The sequence below is a fragment of the Solanum stenotomum genome, chromosome 10 (assembly GCF_019186545.1).
Source record: "Solanum stenotomum isolate F172 chromosome 10, ASM1918654v1, whole genome shotgun sequence".
In the NCBI taxonomy this organism is placed as follows: Eukaryota; Viridiplantae; Streptophyta; class Magnoliopsida; order Solanales; family Solanaceae; genus Solanum; species Solanum stenotomum.
The window spans coordinates 50,041,061-50,053,436 of record NC_064291.1 but is presented as its reverse complement, the minus strand read 5'-3'; the positions used below and the strand labels follow the sequence as shown (position 1 = coordinate 50,053,436).

General features: G+C 34.7%; 2 protein-coding genes across 3 annotated transcripts in view; one reads left to right on the top strand and one right to left on the bottom strand.

Moving 5' to 3' along the window:
* Nucleotides 1-11,637, bottom strand: part of LOC125841371 (glycerol-3-phosphate acyltransferase, chloroplastic) — a 14,865-nt gene extending 3,228 nt beyond the window's left edge. For both annotated transcript variants that reach the window (XM_049520483.1, XM_049520484.1), the window contains exons 1-9: nucleotides 11,178-11,637; nucleotides 7,246-7,343; nucleotides 6,044-6,130; nucleotides 5,800-5,897; nucleotides 4,155-4,212; nucleotides 1,654-1,755; nucleotides 1,505-1,566; nucleotides 1,315-1,425; nucleotides 585-663 (exon numbers count right to left, since the gene is read on the bottom strand). In XM_049520483.1, the coding sequence (XP_049376440.1) occupies nucleotides 585-663; nucleotides 1,315-1,425; nucleotides 1,505-1,566; nucleotides 1,654-1,755; nucleotides 4,155-4,212; nucleotides 5,800-5,897; nucleotides 6,044-6,130; nucleotides 7,246-7,343; nucleotides 11,178-11,520 (1,038 nt within the window). In that variant the 5' untranslated portion in view covers nucleotides 11,521-11,637. The remainder of the gene's footprint in view (nucleotides 1-584; nucleotides 664-1,314; nucleotides 1,426-1,504; nucleotides 1,567-1,653; nucleotides 1,756-4,154; nucleotides 4,213-5,799; nucleotides 5,898-6,043; nucleotides 6,131-7,245; nucleotides 7,344-11,177) is intronic.
* The window catches only part of LOC125841370 (heat shock factor protein HSF8-like), a 267,031-nt gene that overhangs the window by 79,166 nt on the left and 175,489 nt on the right, over nucleotides 1-12,376 (top strand). The window lies entirely within an intron of this gene.

Sequence of the window (12,376 nt, the reverse complement as noted above, 5' to 3'; positions counted from 1 at the left end):
CCCCCCCCCCCCCCCCCAAGCCTAATGAAGTTCACCTAGCAAGAAGCAATCAAGAACAGCAGACAATTAAGTCAGTGGAAGAAAATCTTAAGATGTGAACTGGCATCAGATGTAATTCAGAAGATGTGGGAGCCTTGCCCTATATTTCATAGGCAGGGAAAGCAAATCAGCCCACAAAGGAATTAAGAATCACTTAAAAGAATGAATAAGGTAGCAACACTTCCTCCTTCAAATTATGATAGCTTTTCAACTATGGGACTTCCCAAAATGTTTTCACCACTCCACTTAGATTATTATTTTATACAACTTTTAAGAATTCAAATTTGTTTCAGTGTTCTTCATCAAACTAACTTTTGAAGCACTATTTAATTTTTTTCCTGTACTACCACGAATAAAATACAGAGTCAAATAAATGTATTAAACCCCCTCCTCTGTACAAACAGAGTCATATGAATGAAACGGAGAAAATACCTTGTCAAGGAAATGGATGTTTGCCATGCTTGCAAGTGCGTCCATCAAATAGAATGAAAAGATAAATATACGGAAAGACAACTATAATTATTAAATAGAAAAAGGAATCTTACTGGATACCATTCGTTTGTAACAGGGTCTGGCCTATCTCTTCCACCACTAGGAGCAATCCATATTATTTTTGATCCACCCCTGGATCACAAGTACATGTATGCTTCCATCAAAAGAGCAATAGTGGAATATCAAAAAGAGCATTTGTGAGCTATCTCGAATTGCCAAAGAAACATGTATCATTGGATGTCCTCTTTTATTATTGTGCTAACTATACCAACAGTTCACTAGGACTTGAAGTATGAATCTGATAAAGCAATCATATAGTGGATGATGATTGAACTTCACATCCATGATCATAAGAAAACTTCCATCTATTGTATCTGTATTATCTTCTGCACATTCATATTAGAAGCCATTTCTACCGCAACTTGCTCTATGATTTTCCTCCATGCAGAATAATCAAGCAGGGTTAACCCCCTCGTGAAAGAACTATTACGCACCTGAGCAAACAAGCTTTTCTGATAGGTAGAGAAGATTAAGAGTACACATGCAACATTAGGCTTAGCTTGCCATTTAATCATGTTCAATACGTGTAGAGCTTAGAAGAGCGAATCTTCCATTTTTTCGCAACACTTGGCAGAAAAAATGTTAATGAGAGATTGGCACAGGATAAAATTGTATACTAATGCCTCCAGAATAAGACCCCAAGACTGCCTGACGTTAAAACTTCCTAAGTAAAAGCTTCACCAAAATACTCCAAGAAAGACAAAGCAAAAGCAGCATAAGTACCTCAATAGCAAAGCCATCTCCTTCAAGCTTCTTGTGTTTGCTCTCTTTTTCATCTCAGCAAGTTCGGGGTCATCATTCATATGTTTTTTCGAATAAACACACAGGAGATTCCTAAACATATTAAGTTGGTCAAATGTCTAAAAGTAAATGATGATTTCTGTAATACTCTGACAATGCTATCTAAGTGCACCTTCCCATGCTGAATGGCTTGCAAAGAGGATCAGTAATAACTCTATCTCCAGCAACATAGATCTGTTACCAGTAAGCATAATCTAGTGAATTAAGCTACTTCAGGTATAAATATCTTATAAAGTGCAAGAGGGTGGAAAAAGTAATAACAATGTTCTCAGCAATATCTGGGAGCTTTGATTCAATCAAGAGTGCAATAATCGCAGGATCGGCTTCACTTTGATGGTTTGACATCAAGACAACATTATCACCCTGAAATTAATACAAAGAAATGGTGATTTGGTAAAGGCAACAGGAAAAATGATCAAGACAATGTGTAAAAAACCATGCAACAAAGAACTGGGTACAGTAAGCACTCAACAGTTCTCCATCTATAGTTAGTGTTATACAGCATCGAAGAAGAATATTCAACTTTACAAGAAGAACCTTTACATGTAAACCAGTGGCCGTGCAGGTGATATAGAGAAGTTGGTCCACCCACAACATTTTGAGCCAAGACTGTTATTCGTAACTCTTGTTTAAATAGTGAGCATATAATTTTGATGGATAAGAAGCCACATACATCTATAACTGGTAAGAAACTTTCCTTCACAAAACGCATAGAATGAGAAAGATACCTAAATATTTTCACTAAGAAGACAGACAAACCACCAAACAAAAGATAACAGAAGTTCGGAATAATGAAATATGTCAATATTTCTACTTCGGAGTTTCTACCATCTTTTGGAGGTTCAATCGTATAACGTATTAAAGCTGAGGGATACAAAGTCTTATGTACATTCGTCCCCCCAATCAAGGAAACTGCTGAATAGCGTGGAAATTGGGAAAAGTGATCTGGTTCATCCAGTAAGGCAAATAAGAAGAAAATATGGATCTTTGTGTAAGGGGGTCTGAAAAGCAAGGTCATGTTAAGCTCAAATTCTCAGAATGTGCTCTAGAAAAATCTTCCAGCGTTGCTTGATTAATCAAGGAATTTTTTTTATGACAAGGGAAACCCGCAGCCTCTACCCTTTGGGTGTGCACATGGTAAAACCCCCGCTCCTATGCAATAGCTTGTTAAGAAGATCTTTTTTAAAAATTTTATCAAGTAGAAGTATTTTCATTCATATACATGGCCATAAACAGTGGTATACAAAGGGTATACCAAAAGGTGAGAATCTACAAAACATACAATTCTCTACAAATTCCACCCGATCATCTATATGATAAGGAACTTTTTGTGTGCACCAAAAGAAAATAAGGAAACAGAGACTACTACTCCTTCAAAAAGTCTCCTATTCTCTCTCCAATCAACCCATATTAACACAAGTGGACCCACATTAAGCAGATACAAACATCAATTAGCAAAACCTTTTTCAGTTGATTTACCATGATCCCCAACCAGTACAAGAACAAGAGGAGTGTTTTATGCTTGGTGTATTATTTCATGACAGGTGTCCAATGAGATCTCATGCATGCCGAGAATAAAGTTTCAATTCAAACGGTTCACTTTAAACAGCTAACCATGGAATGGCTATCCCCTTATTATTCATATCAATCATATATATATATTACTAAACAAAAAAACATCGTGAAGAAGCAAATTAGTCGAGCGTAAGGCGTTATTATTCTGGAATCTTAAAATGGAGACCCGCTAATAACGGATACAACTCACCGAAAAGTCATCTACAAAGAAAACGATAGATGGTAACTAATATAGTCTGAATATATTTACATAGTTATGACATTCACAAAACAAGGCAACCACGTGCAACGCACGTGTGGTGAATCTAGTATTACTAAAAGTGGGAACAAAAAAATAGAAAGTTGAAATACCAAAACAACCCTATAAAATTGAGTTATTTCAATATTACCATTAAAAAATATTGTACCTTTATAAACTCTAAAAACTAAATTATATTTAGTTAATTAAATATTATTATAGGTAATTTAAAGATCAACAATTGATGTGTAATTTAATGAAATTCTATTAAATGTTAAATAATTGATAAAAGAAAAGTTATTAGGAAAGAAGTTGCAACAGTTTAGCTTCCAACAGTTGAACTTTTCAATTTCTTTTTGTGAAATTCTATAACTAAACCTATACACTACAAGTCACTACATGGCTGCAACTAATTTGCAATAAAGGTACTGATCCCTTTTCTTGATAGTTGGAGAGAATTTTTTTTTTTTAAATCACTTCTGATTCTTATTCTCATCTTAATATTGTGAAGCTTTTAATATTTTGTACATTCTATGAGATCATATATATCTTATTTTGTTACACTAAAGGAATACCCTTTTTTCATTGTTTAGTTTGTTTGTTAGATCAGATACTTTTGAATTAATTTATCTTTTTGGTTCTTTTTATGGCATTATAAATTTCATTTGTTATTACTAATTAATGCAAATGTTATTATTTAGATAATAGTCAACCGAACAATTCAAAAAAATAATCATGTTGTGACTCATACAGTTGAGGAATGATGATACATATTCATATCATAAGTAGTCTGAATTAGAACTCTATCACTATGTGCTAAACTTGATCAGGGGATAACTAAACTTGGTCAGGCGATAAACGTGCAACGCACGTTCCCAAAAACTAGTTAGCATAATTACAGAAGAAACTAATAAATAGAAACACTCTTTAACAATCTGAAACGCCGAACCTGTTTAAGCTTCTCTGCCATTTCACCGAAAACTGAGATATTCCCAACATAAGAACTCCTACGAACTCGAAAATACTAGAGGTTAGATTCCGAAGTAAATCATGAGATCTGCAGGGAACAAGGTTGTTCACTTCTAACCAAAGAGCCAAAGAAAGATCAATTTCTAATTAACCACATTTGATATGCACTCACTAAAGCTGATTAAAAAAATTCAATAGCAGCGGTATGTCTGTCCATAATGGAGATATTGTTCGCAAGCACCCCTGGTAGAAGTAAAGCAGGGAGTTCCTCGAACAAGACAAACGACCCTCTAACATCATACTTCATCTGAAAGAATTACAAATTTTGAATTTCCTATCCACTACTCAACAATGTGCAACTTCGCCCTTTGTTTTAAAATATGTGTCTTACTTTTAAAAATATGTGTCTTACTTTCATTTTTGGTATGCTTAACTCTTTAATTCCAACATCCTGCATAGCATGTTTAAGAACACAAGAATCAAGATCATTTTGATACATTACCTATATCTTTAGGTTAAGATCACAAGATTAAAAAATCTCCCTACCTTGAACAACGTGTCCAGCCACACTAAGACACATAAATTGAAACAGAGGGAGAAAAATGTATCCCTACACAATAGTAATTTTACACAATGGGCTAAGCTTCATAAGTAACTCAACCCACAGAACTCAGCAAAGTGCTACAGACTAACTAGCTATTAAACAGTCAAATAGAAATCAACTTAAATACCAGCTACATTGTGTGGTGATTAAGTTGTTCACACAATAACTACGGGACTTCAATTTGTAAGTATTTTGCTAATTATTCCTCTTTTCAGGAGGTTTATTACATACTTATCTTTAAAAGAACAAGGATACTTTTTATGTCGTTTTCAAATATCCATATTTAGATCAGAAAATCAATGGAATAAGGTCTGATTGAATGGATAGTATGATCATCACTGGGTAAAAATAATATACAGACACTAGAGCATGACGAACTATTCATCAGAATAGTGCAACAGCTTAGCTCTTTCTTTCAGCTAAAGAAGTTGGAGGATTTTCCCAACCAATTGAGAAAATAGCATCATTATACCTAAACTACAATGAAAAAATAATTAGGGTAATAACAAAATTATTTATTCCCCATACATAATGGCAAAAGATTTAGTTATCCCTTTCATCAATGGTCAAGATGAGTTTCTGCTGGCCATTAAAGTTTAGAACAATTATTCTAACATGACATAATCCCTTTCTCCTTTAGAGATATAAATGATCAGTAGCTTTACTATCTGCTCTTAACCCAATCTTCCAACATGTTATTCTCTCATATATTCACCCACCACCTTGTATGTACTAGAACTAGCACCAGCTTATCTGTACCTAAATCTATATAGGCATCATTCCATTATTTACAAGGTATAAAGTGGATATATAGAGCATGCCTGGTCTTGAATTTGTTGATCTAAACAAGCAAATATTACAATGAAAAAAGGATGTAAATCAAAGGATATATTTAAGCTGTTTACTCGAATAATTCCTGTGAATTCAATCATTAACCAGATTGAAAGAACCACACTCATTTTTTAAGTTAGTCAAACTATTACATGATACTTAACAGTACAGAGAGAGAACTGAGAGTCACCTGAAATCAACTAGCTGGCGAATATAATTTTGACCAAACTTGTAATAGTCAAAAGGTTCACGAATGGCCTTATGATACGGCGAGAATTCAAAAGGATCCTGAAATAAGAGCATTGCTACATTTTACAATGTTACATTCTAACAACTTGATAGAATACATGTGTGCTTAGATGAAGTAAAGAGAAACAAAGATATAGGGGAAACTTCTCGCATGAATTTGAAAAATCCACACGGCAGAAGACTACCTTCACATCCACAAAAACACGATCAAATACAAGAGCCATGTTATACAAAATGGCCTCATCTGCTTTGGGGACTCCACTTTGTAAAACCTATAAAAAAACAATCAGGAAAAATCAAGTGGGGAACATGACCACAACAAGTTCTCCAAATAAACAAAAAAGAAAATGCCAAACTCCACAATCAAGAAAAATCAAGAGGGGCACATGACCACAACAAGTTCTCCAAATAAACAAAAAAGAAAAGGCCAAACTCCAGGTCTCAACAAACTCGTTCTCTCTCAAAGAAAAGCGCATGAGTATCATGAATAAAGTAAATCCAAACAGATTGATAATATGATAAGTCTAAACGATTGATTGGATTACTTTACCAAATATGATAAGTCCAAAAGTAGTAGTCTTACCAAGAATGAAATAAATGAAATTCTCTACATTTTAGCTGGAAAGAGGGAGTGAGGAGGGGAGTTATTCTTTGATATTTAAAATAAGATATACTTGAGAAGTAGGAACAAGAAAGACACTTGCGGAAAAATCAGGCAAAGACAAACATACAAATATAAGCAACTCCTCTAGATTTATCTTTATTATTGTTTTGCCATCCCAAGGTCATATCTTCCATGCTCTAGGAAGAAATGATACTGAACATGTTGAGTGTTAGACCACATCTAGAATCTTCACAAAGGCTTAACCTATTATCTTCAGGTCATTTTCTGAAAATATTTGGCCCCGTAATAATGTCTTTCCACATAATTGGTTACAAAAAAGTCATGGCATGCCAAATTGTGGCTTCTCTCTCCACTTTAGCTTTTCCAGCTCCAGAGTTTTATCTACTGTTATTGGTACAGCGTGAACTTCTTTTTTTATACCAACAGCATGTAGTTACATAATACCATCCACTAAATCCAAATGATCAAATACATTAGAAGAAACAAAATATTCATCATTGTTGAAGTGTGTAACCATCTCATCTAAAAGCCTAAGTTGTTAGAGAGAGCACACTTTTATTATTTAATTGTATTCTCAACAATCATCTTAAATCTATTATATACAGTTCTTTAGTAACCTAAGAAAGCATGTTATGACCCAGAGAGTATGTTCATGCAAGAAGACTCTTGCATATGAGCAAACATATCTAAGCGAACAAAGCACCCATGACCCAACACTTAAACAAGTACATTTATCCACAAGTTCGAAGAAAGGTATTTTACTGCATTTCGATAGTTCTGATACAAATCCTCCATTCCTTCAGCAACATTAAGCGGCAGTTTTTCATCTTCCACAGCTTTTTGAACAGCAGATAGCAAGTCTGCACAGGAAATAGAACACTCAATGCACGGGGTAAAGACAGAAAAAGTTCAATCAGAACAATTAGAATAGATCTACCAAAATAAAGTCTCTGCACAAGGACAAGGGAATCATCTGCTGAGCAGTATGTTTAAATTTAGCAAACAAAAGAATCAAGACACTAAAAGATAGCAAGGTGAGTAGATAAGCATCGGCAGCAAAGGTCTTATACTTGCAACTGCCACAAACATCCTAGTAGGTTTCTAAATCCTTTTAGACGAAGTTTTCTAGAATACTGCAGCACTTCCGCTATTCTTGAACTATAACTTGCAATACCAACCCTTACTCAGATATCCACGGTTTCTCTTGTTGATCGGTAAACAATATCAATAGAAAGTTCTAGATGGTAATGCCCCATAAACGTTGAAGTATACAAGTATTCGAAGGAAACTAGACACCACGAAAAAACCTATGAGATACTTCAAATCCCAAAGAAGTACCAAGTATACAACATGTAAAAGACTCGAGCTATCGGATTACCTTGACAAACATTTATATATACCTTGCAACATATACTGCACTCATCCCAAATCACCTGTCAAAAATATAAGCCGACAACATGACATGTACTTAAGACCCTACTTTGTAAAATTTCATGTAGATGACTAATTCTAAGGCATGACATGTTTTAAAGACCCTACTTTGAAAATTTCATGTAGATGATCAGCCCCTAGGACAGACAGTGCTGGTTGAGAACCGCTTCAGATGTCTGTCAAGGCACAAGCCACAGCCCGAAAAGAAAGAAAAAACAGGAGAAGATTATACCATGTTTACCCAAAAAGACAAAGGAAAAAAGCACCCAAGGTTTTCAGCCATATCTTTAATTTTCAAAAAAAACGACTTTTTATATCCAATCCTTGATAGGCACAGTTACCCGGTACTTGTGCCCAACACCATGGTTATCAAAAAAAGAAAAATAAGTCATGGAAAAGAAGGAAAACTGATCCATTAAAGTCTAATAGGAAGCATTCTGAGAATCATAACTTTATACCTCATCTTGTTTTACACGAAATTTAAGACTGCATTTGTACAATAACTTTAACTTTTATGCCAAGTCACGGTTCTTTAAATATACTTCTTGCTGAAAATCATATTCCACTTGAGTCCACCTTGTGTGCAGTTTACATAGTCCATATAAGAATATATCATTGGAGATGAACTAGTTTAAAGTGCTTTATATGATTTTCTTTACATAGACTTTCCCCCTTATGCCACTACGTACGCACTTAATATATCATTGGAGATGAACTATTTTAAAGTGCTTTATATGATTTTCTTTACATAGACTTTCCCCCTTATGCCACTACATATGCACTTACACATGTATTAAGATAGTAATGATTATGACATATGACAATTACCAGGAGAATCGAAATCCTCCAGAAAGCAAGAAGGAAGATCCAAAAGGAGTGGAAGAACAAAATCAGAAAGAAAACTAAGCTTCCAATCCACATTCTAAACTACTTATTGAAAATAAAATCTATCAGAATAGCATACAGACCACAGAATTCTTCAGCATGGTATTTGTTTCTATTTCCCAACTGAGTTAGAAACCACATTCTAAGTGCAAACATAGTATAAGTGTGTGTTAAGTCAGTCAAGATCCAACTAGGTCATGCATTTTACAATACCTGCATGGGTTCTGAGACTTGTAAGATACGACAAATGAAGTGTAAGCTAGCTTGAAACTAAGATCCACGGATGATTCATACGACGAAGTAATGACTTTGTTGTCAATCAAGAGGAGATCTATACATTATTTTTTTTTAAAATGCAAAAACTGCCAAGCATTACTTAACCGAGCTAAAGTTACCATAATAACAATAGTGTGTGTCCAGAAAAGGAACCAACTATGCATCACTAACCTGCAGTAATAGAATGGAGTGTGCATGCATATCGGAAGACAAGAAAGCAGTCAAATGAAGGAAGGGAGAGATTGAATGGTGACTGTAAAAGACAGGGAGTAAGAGATATCGTATAGCAATACCTTTTTGTAAAGAGTGCTGAAAATGAGATACTACCACAGATGTCAAAAAGTGATCCTTTAGTCTTAACTGGTGACTTCAATGTCCCAAATATGACAATTGCAAATTGGTGATTCCAGAATCAACCATTAAAACTTCACATGTACCCATAATAAATGTCAAATGTGAAAAAAAGTCATACTACCACAGATGTCAAAAAGTGATCCTTTAGTCTTAACTGGTGACTTCAATGTCCCAAATATGACAATTGCAAATTGGTGATTCCAGAATCAACCATTAAAACTTCACATGTACCTATAATAAATGTCAAATGTGAAAAAAAGTCGAGAGAAATCTTGTTATACAAAACAAAAGTGTACTTCTATGGAAAAGGATTGTTGCCTAACCAACTTCTGGAAAATTATCAACAGAAGTTCTCATAGAATCCGAGAATGAAGTTTTAACTATGTACATGTCCTACCATGAATTAGTAACTGCTTCCAATTTCAAGAAAAAATCTCAATTTTCTCGAACTTCCCATCTTTGGAATAGTTACAGAATTTTCCATGAATGCAAACCAGTCTATAGATTCTATCTCACAGCAATTAACTCCTTCACACCAAACAGGGGGGCAGAGAAAGCAGAAGTGAATAGAAACCACTAAGCGTCTTAATTCTCTTTAACAATCCAATGTTGTTTGTCTATTTGCCTGTTTGCTTTGGTGTTCATAACAAGATTTTCCACCTCCTAATCATTTCGTCTTACTCTTCAATTTATATCATTCCCATCATCCCGTCCACTATAATTTGTCGAGTCTTTCACCATCCACAGGTTAGCGAGCACTTCCATCTAGATGGACTGGTGTTACATTATAGTAGCACTGTTCCTCAAGTGTAGTTCCGCTAGTTATCCGTTTGAGAAGTCCCTATAAAATTAGAAGCAACAAAGCCCAACTGATGTGCTTCATAGACAACACAACCCGTTCACCATCAAAAATAAAACAATCATTGAGCCTACTGTAAGTCCGTCCTAATAGATATCGTCACAGATTACTAGAAAGATCAAAACCTACTATACTCGATGCATCAAGGTTAAAAAAAACTCATTGACTTGGTGTTTAAACTGTTAAGCATGCTTGCACAGATAAGTACTCTTATTGCAATTTTATGCCAACATCAATTTCATTAATACCACTACTGAAACTGCTTATGCAACCAACCAATTCATCTCTTAGAATGGAACTTTTGTACTACAAGTCTATTTGATAGGACTACTAGGAAAAACCAAAGAGTAAACAAACATTAGATAACTATCGTTTAATTTCACCTTGGACATAGAGTTCAATAGTTTATGTGGCAAAGCAATTATTACTTGACAAAATTCACACTAAACTCCATGCTAAATGCAATATTAGTTCTATTTATCTATGGGCTCAACACATTTTCTTAAGAGCAACAAACATAGGGCAAATAAAAAAATAAATATGCATTTCCGCAAATGTAATAACGCGCCTCATATGTTCAGCATTGTTAAGTGTGAAGAATATTGAGAAATTCAATGCATTCGAAAGAAAACAACATTGTAGCGTGAATGTGTACAATAGTCACTGGCATAATACGCACAAAATGCTAAACCCCACCGAAATAGCACAAAATGCACAAGATATTCCAACAGAGAACAAGAGTACAGAGAAAATAAACCACACTGAAATAGCACAAAATGCACAAGACACTTCAAATTCAAAAAGAAAATAAGCGAGAGTAGCAATATAAAGCACAAAATGCACAAGATATTTCAAATTAAAGAAAAAATAATAATAGCTAGAGATAAACCTTCTCCAGTGCGTGCGTCAAGGAAGTCTCGGGACTGCGGTAGCGCATGGCTCTCAGAAGCAGAAACCGTCATGGCATCTTCAATCATTTCAGCCATTCCACGTACCTTCGAAGCACAAAAAAGGGCACACCGTAGCTTCCGAATCCCAACAGTCCTCGATTTCACACCGAAGCAGGAAATCGGAAATAGCGTCGAAGTTGCTGCAGAAGAAACAGTTGTTACTACTACTGGAACACAAGTTGAAAATGAAGATAACGGCCTCGGAATGCGTGCAGAAGAAGACGAAGCGGAAGAAAGCATGAAGGAGGAAGAAGAAGACGAAACCGCTGAGAGGATCAACATCACCACAGACTGGAGAGCTTTAGAGAGAGAAAGGGTCGGGAAAGAAAGTGAGGAGTGAAATGAATATGTGCGTGTGTTGTGAGAGAGAGAGAGTTTTTATCAGGAATGAGAGCACGTGCTTTCCATCGCCCAATTGTGTGTGTGAATTGTGATACAGTTATTCGAGTTTTTTTTTTCTTCTTTTTTTCTTTGGTTATTTATCTGAGAATACTTTTTCATTTATTTCATTGGCTTTTGTGGAACTAAGGCCTAAGCTAGACTTATCTGGACACGTGTAACAACCATACGCCATTCCTCTGGAATAGTGGCAATAGCCTATTAGACCAACCTTTGAGTAACTTTTCTCCGACGAAGAAAAGTATTCGAGGTGAGTTATAAGGCATAATAATTTCAAGATAAGATTAAAATTATTTTATCGTATATTTAGTTAGAGGTATTAGACAGTTTTATATTATCTATTTCACTATTTATATCTGAGTGATGAGATAAATTATTGTATATGTGTGTGAAATAATTCATTTCATAGTAATTAACTTTTTTTAAAAATAATGAATCTCGAAATAAGTTGTTCTCAACCAAATTATCCGTAAGTTTAGCATGGAAAAAAATCATTTTGTTCTTACTTGAATATTTTGAAGAAAAAAAATACAATATATTTTTATTTTTGGAAAAACAACGTCCCGACCAGATGAGAGAAGACATTTCTTAAAACTTTTCTTTTTCTAGGCCATTTATTTTTTTGAAAAAAATGATGATAGAATATTAGAATGGTATCAGTCATTTCCATTGAGGGGTCGAATAATATGGGGGTATTTTAAGAATAACGATAAAATAAAATTTATATTGTATTTGATTA